The following is a 25,937-nucleotide window of genomic DNA, read 5'->3' on the forward strand; positions in this document are numbered from 1 at the left end:
GATTACGGTGTGGGTGTTGTATCTGATTACGGTGGGGGAGGAGGTGTAACAAGTTTGTATAGATATTATTTAGGTAAGGGATTCGATTACAGTGTCAATTGATTACAAACCACCACAATCAAACGTATGTAATGGGATTCGTTACCTTTGGTAACCAGATTATGTTACATTTGAGTTAATAACCAAACATCACCTAAAATTACTGTAAGTTGCTCAAGGTACTTGGCATTGTGCATGTATATATAACTGAGGTTGGCTTGGCAATTTGGCATATAGCAGATTAGCTTATTGTCAGGTCAGCTTCTCAGGAGTAGTTTAGTAAATCGCGTGTCACACGAGCCTTGGCAACATGCTAGCACATTGAAGCTGGAAGCGACGACCTGCGAGTTGCCAGCATATGATGAGGATGCTGGCCGCTCTACAGGCACGTCGGACTGTTGTTGGGTTTCTTGGGTCATTATGACATGCGTGCACGAGCTATATAGCGTTTTAGTCTATCGCGTGTTTTATTTGTTGTTGGGGAAAAGTAGTCTTGTTTGGTAATTTCTGACTTACCATTGCTGTGGCTAGATGCGTAAAGATAGTGGTCATCAAATGAGGTGAATAAGTATACATGGTTGGATCATAATTTGAGAGGTCAGTGCATTCATAATACAATGGCGAGCAAAGTGGGAGCAAAAGATTATAACATCCTAATATTTGATCAATCTGCAGGCCGGCAAACTGCTTGTAGTTGTACCCTACGCAACAACTAACGGATGCAGAACATTCAGGACATAATGATCACACATTTTTTTTTATAACTTTACCAGATCTCTTCCACATGGACATTGGGGGGAGAATTAGGCAAATCAGTCCAATAATCAGGTATATGCAACGAAACGGCACTATAAATAAGGCCACCATACAGACATCTGAGCACGTGCCAGTCCCAGCAAACGAAGGCAGTCGCCTAGCTAGCTAGCAGGGCTTACCCGACTCCGTGCGAGCACCATGGCTTCGTCCACCGCCGGCGGCCATTGCTTCCTTCTTGCTCTTCTCCTTCTCACCTCCGCCGCCTATGGGCAGCTCTCGCAGAACTTCTACACCACAAATTGCTCGACGTTGGATACAATCATTACAAGGGAGGTGTCTCGTGTCTTGTTCACCAACCCACCACCCCAAGGCGGTCGCCGCTTGTTCGCCGACCCACCACCCCAAGGCGGTACCCTGATAGGCGGCTCCCTCCTCCGGCTCTTCTTCCACGACTGCTTCGTTCAGGTATATACCGTGCGCGATCCTAAAAACCACTCGAGGTATCATATATGACATTCACTTATTTGGTTGTGAATAATGTAGGGCTGCGACGCCTCTGTTCTTCTGAACGAGGACGTGAAAAAGGGAAAAATGTTGAGCGAGAAGCAAGCCGGCCCCAACCTCAACTCCCTACGCGGTTTCGAGGTCATCGACCGGATCAAGGGCGAGGTCGAGAAGGCTTGCCCCGGCGTCGTCTCCTGCGCCGACATCCTCGCCCTCGCCACGCGGGCAGCCGTCGTCGCCGTAAGAGCTTAACATGACATATACCTACCATGCAAAAACGTGTAGCTGCTTATATTAACACATCCATGCATATTTCAATCGTCGTTGCGGCGTTTGCAGCTCAACGGACCAACCTGGCCGCTGTTGCTCGGCCGTCGCGACTCGACGACGGCGAACCAGGACGAAGCGAACACCGACCTCCCGTCGCCCGGCTCCGACCTCGACAACCTCATCGCGGCGTTCGACAAGAAGGGCTTCAACGCTAGCGAGCTGGTGGCGCTCTCCGGCTTCGACGACTTCGGGAGCGCGATGAAGAAGATATCGGAGTTGGGGGTCCTCACCGGATCGAACGGCCAGGTCAGGGCTAACTGCGGGAGGGTCAACTAGCTGTGTTGCCGTTGACCGGTGCTAGCTGCTGAGTACAACGATCTGGTCTACCGTCTACTATGCGTACCGATTTAATTTAATTTTTGCGTCTGTGTGCGGTGAGTCGTCGTGTTTGCAAAGGGACAGCAGTTCCATATGCCAGCACGAGTCTCTCGGTGACTTCAAGTGTTTCGAGTGCGTGGATCGTGTAATTGCAGTTTACCACGCTCTTCCTTCCTCTTTTATGAGTAAGAGTTTTAAGTTAAACTACTTTAAATTTATAAATATTCATAAAAAGAGTACTAAAATTTACCGCATCAAATAAGTGGGCTGTAAAAATAGTGTTTCGTATAGCATATCTGACATCCCATTTAGGAGAGTTTATAGTGGCTTCAACTTCACATGTTCTGACATCCTATTTAGGAGGGTTTATAGTGACTTCAACTTCACATGTTTACCCACCTTGAGGTACAATATCGTCAAGTCGTTCCACAACTCAAAATAAGGTACAATATCGTCAAGTCGTTCCACAACTCAAAACAAAAGTAAACTAGAAGTTTTTTTTATTTGCTTCACTGATGAAGCCCTCCCAATGGTCCCTAATTATCTATCCTAATTGGAAAAAAGTTTATATAACCCCCAACCCATTACAAGCGGACTACTTCACCCCTAAACTACAAAACCGGACTTTGTAGACCTTAAACTATGCAATACCACTCAAATTATCCCCTGGGTGGTTTCGCATGACGGTTTTGCCACTGTGGCATGCCACGCTGGCGTGAGCCCACTTCTATCTTTCTTCTACCCACCCCTTCTCCACCTGCTGCAATTGACTCGTCCGCGGCCCTAGCCACCCGGCTCCCTGCGCCGCCCGTTCGTGCGCCTGGCCAAGCAGCTCCCTGCGCCGCCTGTCCACGTAGGCCATGGAGCAAGGCGAGCGGCGGGGGCAAGACTTGCGGCGGAGCAGGACCTCGCGGCCGCAGGGCTCGCAACGGTGGCACGACTCGCGGTGGAAGCTGGAGCTAGCAGCCGCGGCAGGGAGCCACGCTGGCCAAGCCAGCGATTTCCTTGCTTTCTCTCACTGCTCGCTCATGCAACCAGCACGCCGCCGGCCAAATCAATCACCGCCGGTCAACAATTTGCAACAAGCACGGGTAAAATCGATGGTCCATGGACTCCTCTTCTCTCATATGCTCTTAATTTTATTGAAGATAGCTTATTTACCATTAGCTGCTGCTGCTCTTAAGTTGCGTGGTAAAGTCCGTCAATGGCAGATAATCCTCTTGGACATTGGCGCGTGATGGAACAGCGCGTCCCAGATCAGGAGCAGGGGAAGAACGCGAGGTGCTGGGAGACTCCTCCGCATGATCGCCTAGATAAAAACTCTTGCATTTTGTGTCGTCAAAAGCTAGCTAGAGATGTTTTCAGTTGCAACGGAATAAAGTTTGATTAGCTGTGAACTTTGTCTATTTGGTAGCTGTTCCTCACTTGAATCCATGAGCCGTTTCTCTGTCCTATGAAATTGAAAGCAGGAATGGGGCTGTGTTCTACTGATGCAAATATTAGTTGCTTCCCTTCCCTGTTAGAAAATTAAGAACCTTTTTTTTGCAAATATTTCTACTGATGCAGGAATGCTTGAACTTGGTTTGAATCTTGCTTGAATCTTTTCAAGGGAGCTCCTATGTGTCTTCCAACAATTTTTTACATGCACCAATTTTTTTTGCACTCACCAACATTATTTTTTTAATATTTTTTTGACATTCATCAACCTTTTTACCGAAAAAATGTTGAGATAGTTCATCTAAAATGTTGAGCTGAATTATAGATGTTTAAGTAAGACAGGGGTTGGCCCACTAAACGAGCAGAAATATTCAGCCATCATCCGGCCCGGCCCACTAACGCTGGAATGGGCCGGCTAAAACCCTCGCAAAATATCTTCTTGGTCCTCACCCTTCTTTAAAGCGAACGCGCACGCACTCTCTCTCTTCCTCCGCTCACCTTATCCCCTTCCGGCAAAACCTCGCGCGCTCCTCCAATGGCAACCTCCCTCCCGACCACCGCCGCCGCCGCGCGCCTCGCGGCGCAGGCCTTCGCCTTCCCGTCGCCGAGGCCTTCCTCCGCCACCGCCTCCGCCGCCCTCCCGCGCGCCGCCTTCCCCGCAATCGCCGTCGCGGCGGTGAGGCCCCGGCGAGCGCAGCAGCTGAAGCCTCCGGCCGCGGCGGGGGCCGCTGGGGGCGAGCAGAGGGAGACGATACTGCTCCCCGGGTGCGACTACAACCACTGGCTGATCGTCATGGAGTTCCCCAAGGACCCCGCCCCCACCCGCGAGCAGATGATCGACACCTACCTCAACACCCTCGCCACCGTCCTCGGAAGGTAACCTCACTCACTCAACGATACTTACACGTGGGCCGGTTGTGCGAGGATCAAATGTCGCCGCCTTTCCGAATCCCCTTGCTAATTTGCTAAATTGCGAGGCAAAATAGTTGGGGAACGAAATGATGTTTTAATAGTAGCTGTCAGCCTGTGATGGGGAAAAGATGGAGAGCGTTCCAGTTTGGATAGGGATGGGTGTCGGAAACCCACAATTCTCACATATTAACCGCTGAGTTCATCAATTTTTTAGACAACTGTCTCCGGGATTTTTGCGCATATTGTGTACTTGCACGAAGAGGTACTTGGTTGATAGATATGCAAGATAACACAGCTACTGCCTCCTTGTCGATAAGATTGAGAAATGTCTATTGTGCACACAGGAAATGGCTGTTGGATAGCACTTAGAAGTTAGAACATAGAGCAACATTTCATTTCCATCGTTACCCCACATATTTGATGACTGACATTGTGTCACCTGATGTAACCTGCTGCATTGTTTAGCATCAACATTTTTCGATGCCATATGAAGATTCATCCTCTAGTTCATTGACCTGATAAAAGAGCTGCAATGCAATGTTTTTTTTTTGTTAATGTTGATCAGTTTGCAAGTGAAGCAAGTTGATCAGTTCGTGAAGCACGGAGTGCGGGCATGGTGAAGCATGATTAGTATACAGCAATAGTGGCTGTGTTGGATGCAGCCTGTGGCTTTGTTAGTGGTGCTAGCTGCGTGAGTTTTCTTGCCAGGTTGTGCAGCTGAGATGCAGCTTAGTGCGTGCGTGTTTGTGGTGTTAAAATCTGTGTAATCGTGTTGTAGTGTGGTGATATAGTGCAAAAGAGGGTGCTGTTGTGTGGTGCCGCAAAATAGTCTGTGTGATTCTCATCTGTGAGTGGGTGGTGTGATCCTGGGAGGTGCTAGAGGCTAACAGTTAATTAAATAATTGTGCGCATATGACTCTAAACTGGATATTTTGTTGCATTGGCAGTATGGAGGAAGCCAAGAAGAACATGTATGCATTCAGCACAACCACCTACACAGGGTTCCAGTGCACTGTTGATGAAGAGACATCAGAGAAGTTCAAGGGTGAATCCTCAATTGACTAAATTAACTAACCGATTGTTCCAAATATTTTGGATGGCCCTGGCTCATACTGTTTTTCTGCTTCCTGTAGGTTTGCCTGGTGTTCTGTGGGTGCTTCCTGATTCCTACATTGATGTAAAAAACAAGGACTATGGAGGTCATTGCAACACTACCAACCTCTGCAGCGGTGCTTTTATATATGTCTTGCTTCTTTCATCACAAGATGCTCAACAATTTCTCTTTCCTCCATTCAGGTGACAAATACATAAACGGTGAGATAATTCCCTGCACGTACCCAACCTACCAGCCAAAGGAACGGAGAACATCTAAGTATGAGAGTAGACGGTATGAGAGGCGAAGAGATGGCCCCCCAGCCAACAGGAGACCAAGGCAACAGGCCCCCCAGACTGAGTCAGCATCTTCATGAGGTAGAAACACATCTGAATCAGTCCATTTGCACAGCTTGTCGCCTAAACTGAACCCCCTCCTTATCACAGTATTGCAGGCATTTATCCACATACTACTGAAACAACAGAGCACGCGCGTTGGCACCATGTACGGACAAGCAGGCAAATCCATCCTCAGCCCAAAATATCATGCAGAGCTGTGCAAGTGACCCGCACAGCTTGGATTTGGATCATGTGGATGGGTGCTGATATTTTGAGCAGACTATGACATCTCAGTGTGACACATGACTGAAAACCCTGATTCATCTAAAGTGTTACTATTCTCCCAACTCCTAGGGAACTATCCTCATGATATTGGATGTCGACTGGCCTAGCTGTATCACGGAATTCTAAATGTGCTCCAGTTCCCCTTTTGAGCTTTGCTTGAACAGTTGGCCTTTTGCCATAGTATTATACTTGCATGTTCTGCTTGAGTTTGCATATTGGGTCATTGAAGGAAGTGAGATTTATTCGTCCTTGTTAATGTGATGCGTTTTTTGCTCTCTGGATTGTACTGTGTGCTTGATTGTTAGATGTGAAATGAGAACCTTGAGGTGCTCTTTCACCCCAAGACAGTTTGACTGGGGTATGGTTGGGATAGCTCAAGATTGGAGGACATGACCATGTTGTGGTAAACCATTGATTGTTCATCTGATTATGTGAATCTATGGACGGTGTTGGTTTTTAGTTGAATTTGCATAATCATATAAGAAAACAAATGAAATGAACCCTACGTCGGTTGTAATTTGCAATTTAGCTGCCCTCACCTGTTATATGGAGCAAATTCCTGGATTTCATCTGTTTTTTTGAAAGAATGATTTCATCTGTTGAAGTCTATTTTTTTCTTTCCAGAAGTATTGTTGATTCTTTCGTTTTTGCAAGTTTTGTTCCACAAATTAGTGAGAATCCAGTGGTAGAACAAAATGAAAGTAAGTGATACAAGAGAAGTTTCAGAATTAATGGCAAAACAAGAAAAGAAAAGTCACCCGATTTGTAGTGCGTCAGTGAGATCTGACGAGCAATAGTTACAGCAGCCTTTCAATGCGATCGCATCTCACTTCTCACATATGTTTTTTTTTGCACGAATTTGGCAGAAATGCAAATATACACTGTAAAATTCCTGCTCTGCCAAACCATGAACACTACACCAAACGGCTGTCGTGAAGATCGCATCCGTCCATTTACCAATCCGACGGCCACGACATTACTAACTGGAAAAGGAAAGAAAAAGAGCGAAGGGTATTCTGGTCAATCCAGATATGAACCCTGCCGCCGCCACACGGGGGGCAGTACGGTCATTTCGCCCCAAGCCCTAGAAAGCTCTTAAACCCCAGGTTTAGCAGAGGCGGCGAATCCCTAATTCCCCCTCCAGTCTTCGGCACCAGGACTCCGGCGGCGGCGGCGGCGGCGGCGATGGCGGCGGCTGTGGCGAGGTCCGGCTTCCGGCGCATGTTCTCCATATCGGCCTTCGCGCCGCCGAAGCCACCCGTCCCGCGACCCCAGGCCGACCCCTCCCCGAACCTCTTCGTCTCCGGTACGGTCCCTCCTCCTCCTCCCCGTTCCTGTTCGTTCCCCTTTTCTGGTGAGACCTATGGAGGCGATCTGCTCTGTTGATTTAGCTCGAATGTTGAATCAGTGACGCCGGTGGGTGGTCATGCGGTCTTGATTTTACCTGTCGGTTAGGTCTGGTAGCTCTGGATCTCGTCGTGGTTTATGTTTAGAAATGGATTAATTATTAGCGCGCTCCTCGGGAATTGTGGAAATTTTGAGGTGTACGCTCATGGTGAATGGAACCACAATTCAACCTGTAGGTTCCCTTCATTCCGCACATAGGGTTTCTTATACTGTTGGTGATTGGCAATTTGGCTTAGTTCTCATTTCATTATCCCATCAACAGTAGATTTTACTGCCTACTATTAACTAGTAGGTTGGCAGAAAAACTTGAGCAGTGACCTTGCCTACAAGCAATTAGAGAATTGAGCGTTGGGAGAATGGGGGAGCCCAATTGAGACCCCTGCCCATTTTTCAGTTAGCCCAATGCCCCAATGTCTCAACTTTCAGCGGTCTACACTTGGAGTTGAAATGTTAGCCACCTTGGTTTGTGATTATTGAACATACCAGGAACTTTATAGTCGCAAACTAGCGAAAAACTTGAAAATGACAAAGAAACACAACTTGAATGTAGTATGGCAGCGCTTGACTCCTGAGTTCACTAGAAGTCGTGATAGGAAAGGCCATCAAATTGTTATGAATGTTGCCAATTTCTTACAGTCTTAACAGATGAAAGATGGCGGTAGTGAGCTCACTTTCTCCATTACAGAAATTAGATGTTCATTCAGATATTAACATCTATGACTTGTAGGATTAAGCAAGCGTACCACAACAGAAGGACTTCGAGAAGCTTTTGCAGCGTTCGGGGAAGTTGTGCACGGTATATGGTTTTTCTCCTTCCCTTCCCATTCTTTTCAGGCTATGAATTTCAACCTTCTCATTTCTTTTCCAATCGCAGCCCGAGTTGTGACGGATCGTGTCAGTGGTTTTTCTAAGGGGTTTGGCTTTGTAAGGTATGCTACAGTTGAAGACGCAGCTAAAGGAATAGAAGGAATGGATGGAAAGGTAGGGTCGCTTAACCTTTTCTCTGTCTGATATTGAAGAAGTGCTATTGTTTATAATGCTTGGTGCTGTCAATTTCTGGACATGGTGCAGCGTTGCTCATCATTAGGTAGTCTATTTCCATTATCTTTTCAGTATATGCATATGTGATATGTGGTCCTCCCCATCTCCCTTAGACACAGTTCTCAACACCCATTTCTGGTTAAGAATGATTTTGTGATATCCTACGTGCTATAGCTTGTAGATGGTTTTTATGAATTGACGCTATTCGCATTAACTAATACAGAGGCGCTGCGGTGCAAATGAGTTCTGTCAGCGGGCCACTGGCCCTACCCAAAAGTTTTTGTTTCTTGAAGCATTAGGGCGAACTGTGGTCTGAATATAGATGGCATGTGGCTGTATGGGTGGACCCAGTCCATAACCTTTTTTGAATTAACCTGTTCATAGCCTCCTTCCCAGTTGGCTATTATTTCACCTGCTCGTGGTCACATGACCGCTCTGGTGTGGCACTTCCACCAGGCTGACATGTCCGTCAACCATAAGCATTCATTCTATGCTGCCACATCTTTTGCTTATATCCCTTCGGCATGTTCTCTGCTATCCAAGAAGATGACCCTGATCTGGCTGTATATCCATCCCATTGGCAATTGGGAGGCATTTCTGGTTTTTGTGTCTGCTTTGTTTTTTAATTATGATGATATGGCAGTGAGGAGATCTGAAAGGCCGGTCTTACGGCTGCTTCCCAGTTTCCCAGATATGACAAGTCACTTGTCTTCTAGGAGTGGGATGGTAGTAGCATGATGTTATTCGGCGAAAGGTTCTCTGAGCCATATACTCAGAATTTCTATCTTCTTTTTTGTAAATTTCGTGATTGGCTTTGGTTGACTGTTGCCTTTAAGTCCTCTAAAATGGATCTCTTTGTATCTCACTTCTTCCCCTGAAATGTACGTGGCTTGTCTGTCTAAATAGGCATTTAGCATTGTGTGGTCTAGTTGTTTTTGGCTTTAGTGTCTTTTTTGAAAAACAGAGAGCCAGATTTGTTTAATATGTGAATTAAAATACCAGTGTAGAGCAGGAACATTATTTGTTAGTGACAACTGCAGAAGAAAGGAACATAAATCTTTGGAGCAGTGCTCCATTCCTCAAGAGTGCAACCTCAGTCCCATTTTCCCACAAGCTCACAAATTTATTCTGTCCTGTAACTGTAAGGCCCACTGGTTGGTCCTGTTGCCATCAATAGAATATTATGATTGACCCTAGAACCTTAAGCCTTTGATTGCATTCTGGACCAGGCAAAGATTGGCTGGACCGTACCTTTGCACCCTTGATAAATGATAACCGGGCTAGTCATGTGTCTACTGTAGATGGCCTAACCACAATTTTATTGACATCTTGCCTTTCCATCAGACTGGCTTTTGTGTCAGTTTGGCTCACAGGTATATGGTGCTCACTATTTCTGTGTGAAAGTTAGCAACTACTGTTTCTGCTTAATCTTGCATGACCTGACACATGGCTGACACATAAATGAAACTATGCTGTGATTGTACTATTAAAAAGCGAAGTAAAATTTGTAGAACTCGGTTTTTAGTTTTTTTTTCCACACACAACTGATGCTTTTTAGTTGCTACTGCTCCTGCGTACATCATTACTGGGCTCATAAGGATGTGTGAATAAGTCACAAATGGTGTGCAGATTTCTTAATTATATAAAACAGATTTCAGATTCTCATTGTTTTTTGAGGTAAATACAGTAGGGGAGGCCCCTACTGTGGTAAATATATTAAAATATGTTAAAAAACTGTACAGCAAGTTAGAAAAGAGGTTAGAAAAGATCTACAAGAAGAAAGGTGAAAACGACATCTAAGAAAAAGAGAGCATGTGAGTTATTTAGCATAAGGAGTCTATGCAGCTAGAAAAGGAGCTCTTTTATCGCGCTCTTGAATCTGTCAGCTTGCAGAGTAGCATCTTCTACAAGTAGCATCTTTTATCGCTCTTCAAATTCTCATTGTAGTCTCTGATGTTGCCTTGTTCTGTCATTTTGTGGATCACTATTCTTATGTTGCCTTGTTGCCCCAGATGATATGCAACTTTGCTTATCAGCTTATGTATTTGGCTTTTTATTATTTTTGAACTATCAGCCTGCAGAAGCTTTTGCATATCAACCAAGAAAAAGAATTTAAATTGGTTTGGTTTCTTGTTGGGTTCTGTCTTGCTAGCATTTCTTTTCATCCCTATTTGAAAGATATTGATGAGCAGAAGCCCAAGGTCTTTTTTTTTCTGTTTTTTTGTGCAGTCATGCTGCATTGCGTGTAGATATGCAATTATTTTCTCCTGCTGACAGCTCCATTTTTGGTGCAGTTCCTTGATGGATGGGTTATTTTTGCCGAATACGCTAAACCCAGGCCGCCACCCCAGCAAGCAGAGATGAATTCACAGCCACAGCAATCATGGGGCCCTCCATCAGGTTCCTGGGGTTCGCAGTAGATGAAGAAAAGCTCACGGAACCCTCCATCCGGCCTTGGACTCACAGCAGATTGAAAGGCTGCCAATTCTGCATCTAATTTATACTAGATATTGTGTGTGCTGTCCCAGGTGTGAATGCCCTTGGCGTTCCGATATTCTTACCGTGTTGGAGTGGTCGTTTACTCGCGTCCATGGTATCCACACGTAGAGGTAGTTGTCAATCCGAATACGGACCAAAACATGTATTTCTGTCGATGTGCAACAGGTGAGAAACAGTTGAAAACCATTGCGAATAATGTCTGCTGTCGTGCTTGTCTTGGGATGTTGTTATGCAAGGACGTCGTTTTATTTGAATTGTCGCCGCGCTTATCAGCTGGTGGTTTCTGCTACTCCAGAGTGCTCCTGTACAAGATATTGTGTGTGCGCTATCCCAGGTGTGAATGCCCTGAATAATGTCTGTTGTGGTGCTTGTCTTGGGATGTTGTTATGCAAGGACGTCATTTTATTTGAGTTGTCGCTGCGCTTATCAGCTGGTGGCTTGTGCTAGCTGCTCCAGAGTGCTCTGTATTGTGTGTGCTATCCTAGGTGTGAATGCCCTGAATAATGTCTGCCGTGGTGCTTGTCTTGGGATGTTGTTATGCAAGGACGTCATTTTATTTGAGTTGTCGCCGCGCTTATCAGATGGTGGCTTGTGCTAGCTGCTCCAGAGTGCTCCTGTACCTGATAACGACCCGGTATCACCGAACAAGAACACCTCTGGTGAGAAGGCCGTGTCCTTCCTGATCAACCCGTCGGTCGATGGCGACGGCGGAGCTGATCCTTAACTCATCTGTGATCGACAGTGCATGATCAACCTTCGTGCTGTTATTGTCCTGGATCTGATCTGGCCCCGGATATGGTTTTTTTTGGAGGTAGTGTTGCCTGATATGGTTGATGCCGTGTGCCTGAACCTGCTGTTCCCAATTGGTACACCCTGATGCCCTGGCGCCGTGCTTAGCCTGTCTCTGCATCTCCAGTAGATGCTTCTCAATGCCGTGTGTCTGTCTCCGCCGAATCCGGCCATGGGCGCCACATGATCGATAAACGGTTCGTCGCTGGCGATGACGACATGTCGCGCCGTGATCCAGACGATCCCGCCGGAGGATCCTGAACACGGCCTGAAATTGAGGTGGCCGGGCTGCAGGGACGACGGGCGCCTCAGGGGTGCCTTTCAGAGATCGTGCACTGGAGATACGGGCAGAGGGAGATCAAGTGACGGCGAGAGGTGCCCGGCGACGCAGGGCAATCGCGTCGCCCAGCCACGTGGCCGTGCGGTGGCAATCCTGACCACGGCTGTCCATCCGCCTGTTATCCAAATCTTAAATTGGGATTTGAATGCGTCAACAGTGACTTGAACCAAATCCAAATGGGATTGGGACTCAGGAACTGCGTAATTGAGGGGGTTAACTGAAGCTAATCCACACGTACTCGTACAGTAAAAGGGAAAAGACTGATGTCCTTTCGTATGGTTATGCTTTTTTGTCTTTTTGATGAAATATAGCCATCATATTTTGGTTATATTCAGGAGTAAGTTTTAAAGTAAATTTCGTAGAATTACAACTACATAGCCATGTAACTACAACTATTTTGACTAGTTTTTGTATCTGCAACTATTTTGACACATGGTACCATAGAAATACAATTTCACCATAAAAGTACAACTAGTTCTGCTGCAATTCCAAGTTTCAATATAGCTGTAGTTCTAACTTAGAGCATCTCTAGCAGCCTCCAATAAATATTTTCTAATAACTAGTTAATAGGGATATCCCAATATCACTTTTACCGTTATTGGTAGAGTTGTTTTTGCGGTCTCCTAATAATCTCATCCCAATCTAATTACTGTATTGGGAGAGTCACAACTCCTCCTTTATTCAGGGAGAGTTGGGGTGACTTATTGGGTTGTGCCAATAATTGTTGGGAAAAGGGAAAGCTAAAGGGAGACTGCTAAAACACTATTTTCTTATCAGCTCTCCCAATATGGTAGTTGGATTGGGGAAAGGTAGACTGCTGGAGATGCTCTTACCACCAAAATTGACAATAGTATTGTATTATGTGTCAAAATAGTAGTGATTATGTGGAATTTAATTACTCTTTGTGTTGCGAAGTTGTTATTATCAAGATCCTTAGCCTACACTTGACTTTTCACATGGCTAAAACACGTGGAGGATGGTGTAGATCATATCGAACTTCAAATTGATTGATCACTCGTTCCAAATTAAAACTCTGGGTTTGTTTTGTGCACAAGTTGTTGATATTAACATCAACAATTTAATGGATCTTCTCAATCCCTGAACTTGAACTCCTGCACATAATCAACCAACCTCTTCCTGTCCTTTATGCTAAAAGAAGAGAAGAGACCAACCTCTTCCGCAAATGCTTCTAGAAGAACTGTCACAGCAAATAAAGTAAAGCTTTCGTTCCACTTCTTTTTTTACTTTCTTATTTAGGTCTTGTTTGGAAACAAAGCAATCCCCTTCAATTCATATGTATTTGAAGGGACTGGAGCGGAGATTAGGGTATCCAAACAAGACCATAGGAAAACGATTGCATTCTTTCCCAAATTACTATTCGTTTTGGCTTTCTAGATACACATCTTTTGATATGCACCTAGACTATTACTATTCGTTTTGGCTTTTTCTAGATACATCACTTTTACTATGTATCTAGACATAGTATATATCTAGGTGTATATCAAAAGTGTATCTAGAAAAGTCATAACGAATAGTATTTGGGACGGTGGGAGTACTTTTCATAGTATGAATGCTTTGAAAGTATGATGTTGTTATATGAGACAAAAAATCTCAGTAGTATTTCGATGAATGCTAATGATCAAAGTCTAAGCCTATGGTTATAATAATTATTTAATTTGCATAAAAACAAATTAAGGCATTTCCTTTCAAAAACAAAGGCATTTTTAATAAGAATTGACAAGGGAGGACATGCCCCATGCTACCATGAAGGCACATGTTTATGAAGGTACAATATGTCCTAGTCAGCACCTTCACTTACACATAACGCATGGACCCACCCAGCGCATATCGTGGGCCCCACGGTCCGCGTGTAACACTGTTTGCATCACACGATCAGGAAAGCGAAGCACCTAGAGATTCACGTACATAAACGTTTCCCTCCAAAATTAATCTTTGCCCTGCCCTGCATGGCATCCATACCCGTCGTCGTCTTCGTCATGTCCAGCCGATCTCATGATCCCAGAACTACCCCTGCCGGCCCCACATGATCCGAGGGCATTTCGGTCGTCCTGATCATCTTCAACCCCACCTCGCGAGCTCTATAAAGCAGCACCTGAGCACGTGATCTTCTCTCACACAGCCGCTCGGCTCGCTGGTTGGTTGGTTGCTCTCTCGGTCTCGGCTGGCTACTCATAGCCAGTGGCATTCCGGTCAATAGGCGCCGAGGTCTCGCCGCCGGCCTAGAGAGAGAAACAGATCAAGAGAGAGAGAGAGGATTAGGATAGAGAGAGAAAGTAGAGGGGGTTTTAGAGAGAGAGAGGGGGAGGCCGGGGGGGAAAGATAGAGGGGAGCGTGCGCAGGAAGCTGATGAGGCTCCTGTCGTTCGTGCCCTGCGGCTGCCGTGCTGGACCCATCGACGACGCGCCGCCTGCTGCCGACCACGCCGGAGACGCCGCCGCCGCCGCGAGGAGGAGGCGCCGGAGGAGAAGGGCCGCCGCCGCCGCCGCCGCCGCCGCCCACCAGTGGCGCCCCTCGCTCGGGGACATCTACGAGGAGCACAGCACCGACGCGGCCAAGGCTGCCGCCGGCGGCCCGGCGAGGACCAGGAAGGCGGCGTCCTGGGACGTCGCCAGGGTGCTCCCCCGCAGCGATGAATCCAGGTATAGCTACGCCTACGCGTGTCACCCCCCTCTCCCTCCCTCCCTCCCTCCCTTCCATGTGTAAGCCCTGACGTGCGATTTATACCATGTTTGCAGGCACCTTGAGAGCTCGTCGTCCATGCCGGCGTTCGCGCCGACGGCGTACCTGTTCTGATCATGGCGGCGTCGGCATCGACCTCCAACCGGCGACGAGTACCTGCCACCAGAAGTATTATTATTGTCTGAAGCATGTATACAGATTATTATCCACGTATTGCAGGACCAAGGATCTTTACGCATCCATCAGGAAATAAAAAAAGTTGTCTCTTCTTCCTCGTGAGAGAATAGAGATAGCAGCGTGTGTGTAAATATCTATGTATATACGTGGCATGCATCACCATGCATGATCTAGCTGCTTGTAAAATCTTCTCATGGTGTAGTCATGCACATAATTACTATGTAATTAATATACAGAGTGGTGATATATAATTAAGAGAAATTTCAAAGTTTATATAAATTATATTCAATGGGCGCGTTTAATTTGTTATGGAATGCAAATAAGGAACACTACTCACAAGGAGATGAAAGATTTGACTTTTAACTTTGCTTCGCACAACTGTAGTCTTCAGAGACCTGGTGGATGTCGTTTTCAAAAAATATTTTTGAATGGAACATGGATATGGGAAAAAACAATAAAAGTTTTGTGTGGGTTAGATTATTCCTTCGATGATTATGTCACATCATTCGTTCAGAAGGTTGGCCGAACCAAGAAGCCCAACGTCAGTCAGTCAGTGAGATGGGAAGTAACATGTGGGCCATTTCCTTTTTTTTTTTGAAGCGTTAATTTTGTTTTTTGAAACGTGTGGGCCATTTCCTATAAACGAGAAGCAATCTATGGGCCGGGCCATGTGCTGATGCACTTTAGTAAATTTGGGCCACGTAGCAGCCTGCGTTCTTTAAGTTTATGATAGCTAAACAGAGTGAGAAAAAGAACAAAATACAAGTTGTCGCAGCATAGAAACATTTGTTTTTGCAAGAAATATGATGAAATAGTGAACTTGCATTGAGACCCATCTTTAGAACTACCATGCATGATATGTAATCTCACTTTTTTTTTCAGAAAGGACAGGCTCCGATCGAGACACTCTCAGACGAACTGCAGCTCTGATCGTCAGAAAAAAAACTGCAGTTAAATTACTGCTGCTCAGACTCTGTTCATGCGAGAGAATAACAGAGTTCAGGGCGAATAGCGTAATTATTGTTATGGTGGCCAACCGGAACTAGCTAGCTCTAATTACTAAGCAAGCTAAGGAGAAGTGTGTGTATGATTGGAACGCTCATGCAGCTGTGGCCAACACGGATTAGCTAGCTGTTGAACAATACGATGCGCACATATAAACATTTATTATGCATATATCCACCTCATATCCATACTATAATTGTGGTTGGCCAGTCAGCACCAGCCACTCCTCATTCTTCGAAAACGTGCCAGCACATATCTCACTAAAAGGAGCCACCGCTTTTCATTTTTCGCGAACGTGTCTGAGCACATATCTCATTAAAAGGAGCCGGATGGACATTAAAGTACAAGTATATATGGAGTTCAGATATCATTGGTGACCTTTAATTTTGTCGAGTAACCACTGCCGTCTGCAAACAAAAAGATGGCCTTAGATCCAACCCCCCAGAAGACAAGACGCACTACAGTTGCTGTGGCTTCATTTGTTTCTTGAGTTATTGGTCGCACACACAAAAGTAGCAAGATGCGATGCCCCTGCAGGTTTCCATTAAACATTGCCTAGCTAGGCCACTACTAAACTTTAACTAATACTCGTTCCATTCCAAATCGTAATTCACTTTTTTCGAATAGAGACTCAGAAGTTTACATACGCGCGCACTCACCCTCATGGTTTGTTTTAGTTTTTTTACATGTCAAATTTGTTTTAATTTTAATCAGGCTTCATATATACAACAAATTAATAACATATGTAATACCAAATAAATGCATTCCCAAGATATATTTGTTTGGTGGATTTAATACAAATAATTTGATATTGCAGATGCTGACTTCTTTTTACAAAACTCAGTTGAAATTAAATTTTTTTTGATTTAAGATAAAACTAAAACAGAATTAGCATTTCTCTCATCGGATAAACAAGCAGGCAAGCAGTACCAGATCTACAATATCTCATGAAGTACCATCCTATGTATGCACAACATGTGCAGTGTAATGACAAGCATGTACATGTACCGAGAATGACCATGTACGGGAACATGCCGTGCCACAGGAAGTCGCGTGTACGTGCTTGCACGGCCCATGCATCCACGTGGGCATGCCTATTATACTCATACTCACCCACTGAACGTACACATGCAGGAGTACGTCTAACTACCATGTGACTTTGCTGTGTCCGGTCTTCATCGATCTCGTGTCATTGGTCGATCAGCTGATTGCATTGCTCACGGACTCATCGTGTTTCAGTGACCAAACAAGTACTTCCAACAAGTTTCTTTTTCCTTATCATCTTACCCCCTCGTCCTGAAATACGAGTCATTTAGATTTATCTTAGCTCAAATTGGTCTAAGTTTGATAAAAAAAATATAGAGAAAATATTAACATCTAACACATTAAATAAATAAATTACGAAAATATATTTCAGAATGGATGTAGTTACACTCATTTGACATCCTAAATAGTATTGTTTTTTCCATGAATTTGGTCCAAACTTCAAATAGTTTGACTTCCAAAATGTCTTGTGTTTTAGGGTAGAGGGAGTAAACCGTATTTGGCCAAAGAATTTTTCACTGAGTCATGTCTCCTTTTTTTTTTGCGTGGACTGAGTCATGTCTTGGTGAACATGCATGGTTTCTTTTTCTTTTACCAATGGAGAGGGAGAAGGGCAGTTTCGTCATTTAAGTAGCAGTGTTCAATGTGGAGGAGGAGCATCAAGCATGAGGCGGGCGCACGTCTCGAAGCCGGAAAAGGGCGCTTCTTCATGGCTGCTTTCTTCAGTGGGTTGCTGCTTTAGCACATTTCATATAGCTTTACCATTTTCTGTGGGATTTAATAAATGATTTTGCCTCGATTCATACGCGTTTAATTTAATTTGCTACTAATTTAGTAGTACTTGGTTGTTCAAGCGAAAGGCAAGAGTTTGGCCATCGAGCAGCACCCACGACGGCATCCATCTTGTGTTACAAGCTACTCTCTCCGTTCTAAATTATATGTCGTTTTGATCATCTAGATATACACTTAGAATGTTACAAACTACGTACCTAAAGAAGTCAAAACGATCTAAAATTTGGAATGGAGGGAGCAGTAATAAAGAATTTAATGTCAGAATATATCTCGGGCTATGTACATTTAAGTTAATTTTGTGTGCTCCTGCATGAAACAAACCATGGCAAATGCAGTAAAAGATTGAAGGCAACAAATTAAATCAAACATTGCAGGCAATCAAATCTGAGGGCCGGATAATAAGTTAGCAAAAATGACTGCCTGTTGGCAGGCGGCATGCACATGTACAACATCGAACACTTCATAAAAGTTAATCTCTTCCATGCAAAATGATGCTTAATTAAATAAGCTTGCCTTGTTCAGCACCTTAAGCACTAGGAATAAACTTTAGCGTCATGGTCCTCATATAAGCACCTGGTGCAAATGACATAGTAGTGCCAAAAATAAGATTTTTTTTTTTGCTAAAAACCTTCTACAAACACGACCATTGCACACGCTCTACAAATTTTCTTACCTCGCCTAGGTTTTGACCGTACCAAATTCATGTGCGTTGTTACAAACTCCAATTGGTCATTTCTTTCCCATGAGATTTCTTTGAAATCATGGAACTTGACCAAACCAACAAACTGTTTTCCTTTACTTTGATTTTTTTTCGGTTTCTTTTTCTTCTTCAAAAAGTCTGCTGAATTTCGAAGTTGGACCCATTTACCAAACTACCCTCAATTCCTTCCTCTTTTTGGAAACCTTCTTTTCCCTGCCTTTGTTTTCCATGTCTGCTTTATTCTCAACAGGATCCCATAAGTCGTCGCCTCTCTCGAAATGCACGTGAAAGCCAGGCCTTTCCTCTCCAATCCATCTGCATCCCTGGCCACGAGCCATGAAATCAAGTTTTTTCCTTTTGGCAAATCTTGGATGTTATTTCCAAACATCTGAAATTTTAAAAACCAAATTTTAAATGTCGGGTAAATCCGCAGCATGGGAGTCATCTGCTTGTGCAGTTGTGCGCACAGCCGTGGTGGCAAGGAATAAGAAACTTGAGAAAAAGAAGGCAACCTACTGCCCGATTACGAATCCGGGCGCGTTCGCCCTCTCCTTTTTCTTTCTCCGCTCCACGCCTTCACCTCCCTCCCTCTTCCTCTCTCTTGGCCTTTCTTTCCCAGAGGCGACCATAGGGCGGGCGGCGCCGTTCTTGGACAGGTCTTCGCCGGCGACGACCATCCGCCAGGTATGCCCGACCATTCCCTCCCCTTCCTGCTGTGCGGAATCGAACACCCCAAACCGTAATGTGTGTTATTTGTATTCGGATCTGAACTTGTATTCTACTTCTATCTACGAACTTCGATTTTTTTTATTGTTTTGGCAAAAATTATACTGGGTCCACCCCCTGTTCTGAAACTTCTGATGGTGTTTTTGGTCAGAAGGGTTCTGGATTCATCAGTGGAAGGGAAAAGGGGGCACTTTGCATTTTGTGATGGTGATTTTAGTTTTTGTCGAGTCGTTCTGATGATGTGGAAACTGCGAGTTGTTTGTACCATTTTTCGTTGCCACTAAACTGAATTTGTGTTGTACTACTGTTCTTTTGCAGGAAAATTCCAATTTTTTGGTATTTTCAGTCGAAGATACTGAAAAGAAAGCAAATTTTATTATGTATATGTTTCTACCATTTATGGAAGATGGAGATTTTGATCTGCTCTGTAAGCCCAATTGATATTTGGGTGGCATTAGAGTCTAGGTGGTTCATCTAAGAAACTGTTTGTCTCTCTTACGCTTCCATGAATAAGGAAAGCGATGTCTCAGTTTGGATGTTTGTTCACCAAATATATCCAACTCGTGTCCCTGTCCAACTGTGATCATGTATCTGACAATCTCATCACCGCGGTTATCATTTTTTTTTCAGTTCTGATGTGATATGAGCTGAGATGGCAAAGTTTGACCAAATGTTACTGTGACTCTTTTTTTTTTCGGATCAAAGATTGGCTTAACCTGCAGTGCGACTTGTCCTTGTACAGCCACCTAACGAATAGAGCCACATGTTCTCACAATTCAACGCTTCCAACTTACTTACTATTCTTTATTTTACTTCTTAGCAGGACATATAGCTATTGCTCTTCTTCCTCGGTGGAGTGTCCATGAGGTGGATGCAGCATCCCTAGCGTTAGGATCTGCGGCTAAATGGGGAGAATGAAAGGGGTATCAGAAGGTCTGATCATCGGAATCACAGTTGGGGTGGTGATAGGAGTTCTGCTGGCAGTTGGAATCCTGCTGTGCTTTAGGTACCGGCGTTCCCGGGCGCAGATAAGGAGTAGCAGCTCAAGGAGGGCATCAACAGTCCCCATCCGCACCAATGGTGTTAATGCGTGTGCCATGCTCTCAAACTCGACCACAGGGCAGGAGTCTCCAAGGGAGCTTGAGGACCGTGGGAGTTCTCTGTGGATTGAAGGGCCTGGTAGAAAGAGCATGATTTCAGCTTCTGGAATACCCAAATATGCATACAAGTATGTTTTCTGAATTCTTATGTATTCTCATTGTTGCATGATTCGTTTTTGTTTGATTAATTTGCTTAGAAAATTAGAAACTGGTCTATGTTTTGTTGTCTTGGTAAGTCGGTTACTTCTTGGTTTTAAATCCTTGGGACCTTTGAGAATTGCTTCATGAAAGGCCAGTACCCTTCTTGATTTCCTACCAACTTTTAGGATCTCTTCTTTTATTGTTATACTCTGACATGGCAGTGTAGAGGTTTGCATCATAATGTTCGATATGGAGAAATTAGTGATGCAGGGTGAGAATTTGCCAGATTTATCTCTAGTTAAATAGATGGTGAGAAGCAAGATTGAAGGATGGGAACATCGGTCACAATTTAAAATTATGTTATATATGTCAAAGTAAAACATTCATGTGGATTTCACTGAGGCCAAATCCAATTTGATTGAACTGCATACATGGAGGACATGTGCTTCAGTGTTGACCAAAGCATCCAACCACATGGGGATGTTTGGGTGAATCAAAGGTAGGTGGTAGGAACCAACATTGCAACGTTATGAAAATTGAAAAGTATCAGTTTTCCACCCCCAAACAATAAGGTCAAAAGTTCAGATATGACTTCATCCGTTAATTATGAGTATTAAGTATTTTTATTTGGTTTGAAAAGTATTAATGCAAGTTTGTTAAAAAATAAAAATAATTCATATTGCGCACAAACATTCATAATATATCATGTTTTAGTGGACCAATGCCCTGTCATGACAATTTCATGAACCTGAAACTCAAATTCCCTCCCTGTGGGGCGAATTGCCACTCCTAGGAGCAACAGGCCAAAAGGATCAACCACACCCGATATTTTCAATGAGAATTTAGTATTTTATTTATAATTTAAACATTACTGCTACACATGTCAGTTGGTTTTTACCATGTTTATGTTTTCTTGAGACATCATGTCTTTTACATAACTGTGTACCACTCACAGAATTCTTGTGGTACTTCAAATTGTCAATTCTGAATAGCACAGACTCTTGCTGATCCAGAATTTTGCCTCATCTCTAGGGAACTACAGAAAGCTACCAGCAATTTCACAACAGTATTAGGCCAAGGAGCCTTCGGCCCTGTTTACAAAGCAGATATGTCTTCTGGTGAGATACTGGCTGTTAAAGTGCTTTCTAACAATTCAAAGCAAGGTGAAAAGGAGTTTCATAATGAGGTAAGTTAACATTTGTACACTTGTATTGTTTGCTTTGGATCTGACCTCACTAGAAATCTGGCATTCTTAACATTTGACTACTTCTTGACTTCAGGTCTTACTTCTTGGGCGATTGCACCACAGGAATCTGGTGAATTTGGTTGGCTATTGTGCTGATAAAGGGCAACATATGTTATTGTATGCATACATGCCTAACGGGAGCCTTGCATCACACTTATATGGCATGTTCTCTTCATGTGATCCCATGTCATCTCTCATGATAGTATTATTATGGCATATCTATGCTTGGATGATGGTTGGCTTTGTGATATAACTAAACCAATTCAAGTAGGGTGAATTTTAAAATAATTTGAAGGGGCAACTGGACTGGTACGGTAATCATCTGAGTAAAAGATAATAAGAAATCCTTAAAGCTCAACTAAGATTTTTATCAGAGGTGTAATGGATTAATGTGTTAAAATTTGAGGCTTTATATCTTGAACCTTGAAGACCTTGGTTACCAATAAACATAACCACGGCATTTCAGCTGCTTTTATCAAAACACCCATAGTCTCATTATTCTTGTAGTAATTAAGTACACAGACTACTTGAGTCATTGATTTTTAGTCCACACACCATGTTTTTCGAAAAGAAATGGAACATATATACTTGCCAACACATCTTATCTCAAAGTTCAATCTGGAGCCAGCATTTAGCATTTACCTGTAAATATAATTCATAAACTTTTAACTAACTGAATATTCCTTTTGTGGTTCAGGTGAAAACAGTGCACCGCTGAAGTGGGATTTGAGAGTAAACATAGCTCTGGATGTTGCTAGGGGTTTGGAGTACTTGCATGATGGGGTAGGCTTTTGTATGCAGAATTCAAAGCATGAACCATGATGCCATGATATTCCTTAATGTTGTTTAATTTTAGCGCAGGCTGTTCCTCCTGTAGTTCACCGTGACATCAAATCGCCAAACATTTTGCTGGATCAGTCCATGCAGGCTAGGGTATGTTAAACATCTGTGGTATACTGGTATTAATCATCCAACGTTTCTTCACAAACCTTTAACTGAATGTTCAACTGTCCAAGTGGTTCTTTCTTTTAAAAAACAGAAAATGAAAGGATTTCTGAAATTGTAGTTTGCTCACACCAGAGTTTCTTGCCCACCACTTCTAATGTTGCATGTTGTTTAAAAGTTATGCTCTCTGACATAATGAACCTCTGCTGGCTAGGTTGCAGACTTTGGATTATCAAGAGAGGAAATGGTTACTCGAAATGGAGCCAACATTCGAGGAACTTATGGATATCTTGATCCAGAGTATGTATCCACACGATCATTCACAAAGAAGAGTGATGTGTACAGCTACGGTGTTTTGCTATTTGAACTGATTGCTGGCAGAAATCCACAACAGGGTCTAATGGAATATGTTGAGCTTGTAAGCCTTTCCCCTTGCTCTTCACAGGCTTCAGTTTCTGAGGACACTAACATTTTCAAATGCTGACTATAATGCAATCTATGAACAGGCTGCAATCAATGCTGATGGAAAAACTGGGTGGGAGGAAATTGCAGATTCTCGGTTAGAAGGTGCATTTGACGTGGAAGAGCTCAACGACATGGCTGCTGTTGCTTACAGATGCGTAAGCCGTGTGTCCCGCAAACGCCCAGCGATGCGAGACGTTGCCCAGGCTCTGACCCGTGTGTTGAAGCACAGCCGCAGCAGGAAGCATCACAGCAAGAGGCATCCGCAAGCAAGGGCAGATGATGAATCTGTTGACTTGGAGGGCTCCGAGGTTCAGTCATCGTTCTCTGGCCTTCAGAGAGAAGAATCAGTTGGCAGCGTCTCTGATCTACCAGATGTTTGACGGAAATTAACCAAACTTTCGACTATAGTTGTTCCTTTTTTTTTTGGCTTTCTTTCGTTTTGTTGATATGAAAAATACTGCGACCGAGGATGAAGTTGTTGGGTAGATGCAGTTTTGAGCAGTAGGGGTGAGTGGTGTGAAGATCTGACAATTGTAAGTGTGTTGTATAGAATGCATTGTGTCTACTTGATGAATAGAAGCTGATTGTTACCAATTTCCACCTTTGTTATTGCCTTCCTCAAAGAGATCAGGTGGATGTGTAGTTTCCTAGCAGTTTGAATTTGTTTAATTTAAATGAAAATTTTAAATTTGACCCGATCCCAACCAGATCACTGCCCATCAACTTGAATTCAGATTTTTCATATTTTACAGGGGTATTTATATAATATATACCCCGAACTGGGATTTGCTCCCCCACTACCCTTGGGGCCGCTGGATCAACCTTTTTTGTAACATGACGGTTAGTTTCTTGACACGTGGGCCCAGGTAGCAGCTACACGTGACTGGTAACTGGTAAGCCCAGACACATCGGGAAGAAAAAACAAAAATCTTTTAAAAAGAAAATAAAACTTCGTTTTATGGCTTCTTTTTTTTTTATTTTTTTTAACATACAACATACATTGATGTCACTATGAAAACAAATCAAATCACAAGCATATATTTTCCTTTAACTCCGGTACAAAGACAAGTGTATGTTCTGAAACTGCCAAATCACAAACAGAAAAGACGAAGCAACGAAAATAAGGAAATAATAATGATGATCTCCAGGCCAAAAGCATTGCGCTGAGCACCCCGATCAACTCAGCCGCTAGCTAACCCTCGTGGGCAGCAGCGGTGGCGGTGACATAGTAGGCGACGGTGATCCCGCCATGGACGAAGCACATGATCCCGCCGAGGGCTAGGGTGTGTCCGTGCGTGAACCCGCATGATGTCTTGGACTTGGAGTTGGACATGGCACCGGCGAGCAGCAGCGAGAATCCGGCAATCAGGGCAATCCTATGAAATTGCAGAGCAATTGAATTTAGTAGTGATGAAAAAACATCATACTGAATGAAGAAAGCTAGGTTAGTTCGATCATTTGTTCATTGCTACATGATCACAACATGGTTTCATTTCCTGATGTGTGCAGGGATAACAGGGTTGTGTTCTTGTGCAGTAGTTGCATGTCTTCCCAGTCACCATAATAATAACTTAGGTCAAATAGTGTCATTAAATATTCCATCTAGAGTAAAGGTTCATCTTCCAGATGTGCAAAAGGATTTTATAGACAAGCAAAGTTATTACCATGAGAGAACTATGGTAGTAGCTGCCAGTTTCCTGTTAATGGATGCCCGGATGAACTCAAGCTGGGAGCAGATGCAGGCACAGCCACCAAGGAAGTTGGCGATTGAGTGGGCAACTACCAGGAGAACTGCAGCAGCGAGGCCAAGCTGGTATGCTTTGTATGATGGTTTCTCACATTCAATGAAGAGAATTGTCACCTTTTTAACCTGCAATAAGATGAAAATACCCAACATGTGTCAGTCATAAATTATCATATCAGGCACCCTTTTTAACCTGCAAGAAGATCCCATACCATCAACCACGCATGAAGTAAAAACATATAGTTCACACCCATTTCATTTTGGAAAGCCCTCGTGAAATCAGAAAGAAATTAGAAGTTTCTTTAAATTTTACCTTGTTCTGAGCAGCCTGCGCCTCAATCCCTAGTATGCCAGCAGTTACATCCAGGGCCAAAACCACTATGCAGACCAAAATAGCAGCTCCTATCTTAGCCATTGTAGCACGCTCTCAGATTTGTGTCAGCTGAGAGAGCTGTTGAAGGAAGATTACCTGTTTACAATGGAGTTGTGAGTTGCAAGCGGTGACCCCCTTTTATTACTCATCAGTGAATAAAGTGGTGAAGGCAGAAGAACAGAAAGGTATTTGTTCTCCAACTAGGATGCAGTTATGAAGCAAGAAGAAACTAGCTGTCCCAAGGTGCTCAAAGTGCTATACTTTCCTTTGATCCTTTGTTACATCTCAGCTTTATTCCTTCCTTACAGGGCACAAGATTGGCATCTTGAATGTGAAAGCCAACCAAAACATATTCAGCCTACTTTTAAGGATCTGCTTTTACACATGGTTTGTAAAGCTAGTGGAAACACAGGGAAAACTATAGATCTTATTTTCCTCAAAAGAAAATGATTTTTACATGGTAGATCACAACAGCCAGCTTTTCTACAGAGATAAAGGCATACAGATGGTGCTTACCAAGATAAACAAAAGTTCTGCCGACAGTTAAAGGGGAAGGGGAAAAGAAAGGGGCAAATGGACACATCAATGCGAATTAAGCTTGTAGATTACTCCTTCAAAATCTTGAAGTACTATAGAACTCTGAACTCACATGTAGCAGAGAAATAGAAAACAGAAGCATCATGAATTCATG

General features: G+C 43.8%; 6 protein-coding genes and 1 non-coding gene across 10 annotated transcripts; 6 read left to right on the plus strand and 1 right to left on the minus strand.

Annotated features, from left to right (window-relative positions):
• The first annotated feature begins 894 nt into the window (after positions 1-894).
• On the plus strand, positions 895-2,154 carry LOC117861438 (cationic peroxidase 1). The gene is made up of 3 exons (XM_034744997.2): positions 895-1,260; positions 1,339-1,539; positions 1,639-2,154. Exons 1-3 carry the CDS (start codon positions 994-996, stop codon positions 1,903-1,905), a joined length of 735 nt encoding a protein of 244 aa, XP_034600888.1. The 5' UTR covers positions 895-993; the 3' UTR covers positions 1,906-2,154.
• Positions 2,155-3,878: 1,724 nt separating this feature from the next.
• LOC117860624 (multiple organellar RNA editing factor 9, chloroplastic) lies at positions 3,879-6,268 on the plus strand. The gene is made up of 5 exons (XM_034743972.2): positions 3,879-4,260; positions 5,244-5,341; positions 5,430-5,495; positions 5,593-5,766; positions 5,836-6,268. Exons 1-4 carry the CDS (start codon positions 3,920-3,922, stop codon positions 5,763-5,765), a joined length of 678 nt encoding a protein of 225 aa, XP_034599863.1. The 5' UTR covers positions 3,879-3,919; the 3' UTR covers position 5,766; positions 5,836-6,268.
• Positions 6,269-7,117: 849 nt separating this feature from the next.
• LOC117860625 (organelle RRM domain-containing protein 2, mitochondrial) lies at positions 7,118-11,248 on the plus strand. The gene is made up of 4 exons (XM_034743973.2): positions 7,118-7,318; positions 8,147-8,215; positions 8,294-8,400; positions 10,755-11,248. The coding sequence occupies exons 1-4, from the start codon at positions 7,198-7,200 to the stop codon at positions 10,878-10,880; spliced, it is 423 nt and encodes a 140-aa protein (XP_034599864.1). The 5' UTR covers positions 7,118-7,197; the 3' UTR covers positions 10,881-11,248.
• LOC117862276 (small nucleolar RNA snoR113) lies at positions 9,098-9,228 on the plus strand. The gene has a single exon (XR_004641932.1). It is a non-coding gene; the product is annotated as a small nucleolar RNA snoR113 (small nucleolar RNA).
• Positions 11,249-14,193: 2,945 nt separating the features above from the next.
• Positions 14,194-15,156, plus strand: LOC117860189 (uncharacterized). The gene is made up of 2 exons (XM_034743443.2): positions 14,194-14,748; positions 14,845-15,156. The coding sequence occupies exons 1-2, from the start codon at positions 14,456-14,458 to the stop codon at positions 14,900-14,902; spliced, it is 351 nt and encodes a 116-aa protein (XP_034599334.1). The 5' UTR covers positions 14,194-14,455; the 3' UTR covers positions 14,903-15,156.
• Positions 15,157-18,831: 3,675 nt separating this feature from the next.
• On the plus strand, positions 18,832-23,723 carry LOC117859869 (calcium/calmodulin-regulated receptor-like kinase 1). 4 transcript variants are annotated; one of them, XM_072294677.1, is made up of 9 exons: positions 18,832-19,190; positions 19,551-19,968; positions 20,056-20,460; positions 21,506-21,659; positions 21,754-21,880; positions 22,417-22,502; positions 22,581-22,652; positions 22,879-23,082; positions 23,171-23,723. In XM_072294677.1, the coding sequence occupies exons 3-9, from the start codon at positions 20,138-20,140 to the stop codon at positions 23,507-23,509; spliced, it is 1,305 nt and encodes a 434-aa protein (XP_072150778.1). In that variant the 5' UTR covers positions 18,832-19,190; positions 19,551-19,968; positions 20,056-20,137; the 3' UTR covers positions 23,510-23,723. The 4 variants fall into 4 exon arrangements, with proteins under 4 accessions (XP_072150778.1, XP_034598945.1, XP_034598943.1 ...); XM_034743054.2 differs by lacking the exon at positions 19,551-19,968 and having other exon boundaries at positions 20,053-20,460; XM_034743052.2 differs by lacking the exon at positions 19,551-19,968 and having other exon boundaries at positions 18,834-19,190.
• A 418-nt stretch (positions 23,724-24,141) lies between these two features.
• Positions 24,142-25,327, minus strand: LOC117859873 (protein VASCULATURE COMPLEXITY AND CONNECTIVITY). The gene is made up of 3 exons (XM_034743058.2): positions 25,187-25,327; positions 24,794-24,999; positions 24,142-24,505 (listed from the first exon to the last, which is right to left on the minus strand). The coding sequence occupies exons 1-3, from the start codon at positions 25,286-25,288 to the stop codon at positions 24,322-24,324; spliced, it is 492 nt and encodes a 163-aa protein (XP_034598949.1). The 5' UTR covers positions 25,289-25,327; the 3' UTR covers positions 24,142-24,321.
• Positions 25,328-25,937: the final 610 nt, after the last annotated feature.

This window comes from Setaria viridis, chromosome 6 (genome assembly GCF_005286985.2).
Source record: "Setaria viridis chromosome 6, Setaria_viridis_v4.0, whole genome shotgun sequence".
In the NCBI taxonomy this organism is placed as follows: Eukaryota; Viridiplantae; Streptophyta; class Magnoliopsida; order Poales; family Poaceae; genus Setaria; species Setaria viridis.

Coding starts and splice junctions, on each gene's coding strand:
- LOC117861438 (XM_034744997.2), top strand. CDS start 994: ATGGCTTCGTCCACCGCCGGCGGCCATTGCTTCCTTCTTGCTCTTCTC. Junction 1,261..1,338: donor TCCACGACTGCTTCGTTCAG/GTATATACCGTG, acceptor TGAATAATGTAG/GGCTGCGACGCCTCTGTTCT. Junction 1,540..1,638: donor CGCGGGCAGCCGTCGTCGCC/GTAAGAGCTTAA, acceptor CGGCGTTTGCAG/CTCAACGGACCAACCTGGCC.
- LOC117860624 (XM_034743972.2), top strand. CDS start 3,920: ATGGCAACCTCCCTCCCGACCACCGCCGCCGCCGCGCGCCTCGCGGCG. Junction 4,261..5,243: donor CTCGCCACCGTCCTCGGAAG/GTAACCTCACTC, acceptor TTGCATTGGCAG/TATGGAGGAAGCCAAGAAGA. Junction 5,342..5,429: donor GACATCAGAGAAGTTCAAGG/GTGAATCCTCAA, acceptor TGCTTCCTGTAG/GTTTGCCTGGTGTTCTGTGG.
- LOC117860625 (XM_034743973.2), top strand. CDS start 7,198: ATGGCGGCGGCTGTGGCGAGGTCCGGCTTCCGGCGCATGTTCTCCATA. Junction 7,319..8,146: donor CCCGAACCTCTTCGTCTCCG/GTACGGTCCCTC, acceptor TATGACTTGTAG/GATTAAGCAAGCGTACCACA. Junction 8,216..8,293: donor GTTCGGGGAAGTTGTGCACG/GTATATGGTTTT, acceptor TTCCAATCGCAG/CCCGAGTTGTGACGGATCGT.
- LOC117860189 (XM_034743443.2), top strand. CDS start 14,456: ATGAGGCTCCTGTCGTTCGTGCCCTGCGGCTGCCGTGCTGGACCCATC. Junction 14,749..14,844: donor CCCCGCAGCGATGAATCCAG/GTATAGCTACGC, acceptor CCATGTTTGCAG/GCACCTTGAGAGCTCGTCGT.
- LOC117859869 (XM_072294677.1), top strand. CDS start 20,138: ATGGGGAGAATGAAAGGGGTATCAGAAGGTCTGATCATCGGAATCACA. Junction 20,461..21,505: donor ATACCCAAATATGCATACAA/GTATGTTTTCTG, acceptor CCTCATCTCTAG/GGAACTACAGAAAGCTACCA. Junction 23,083..23,170: donor TAATGGAATATGTTGAGCTT/GTAAGCCTTTCC, acceptor ATCTATGAACAG/GCTGCAATCAATGCTGATGG.
- LOC117859873 (XM_034743058.2), bottom strand. CDS start 25,288: ATGGCTAAGATAGGAGCTGCTATTTTGGTCTGCATAGTGGTTTTGGCC. Junction 25,000..25,186: donor CGCAGGCTGCTCAGAACAAG/GTAAAATTTAAA, acceptor ATCTTATTGCAG/GTTAAAAAGGTGACAATTCT. Junction 24,506..24,793: donor ACTACCATAGTTCTCTCATG/GTAATAACTTTG, acceptor GCAATTTCATAG/GATTGCCCTGATTGCCGGAT.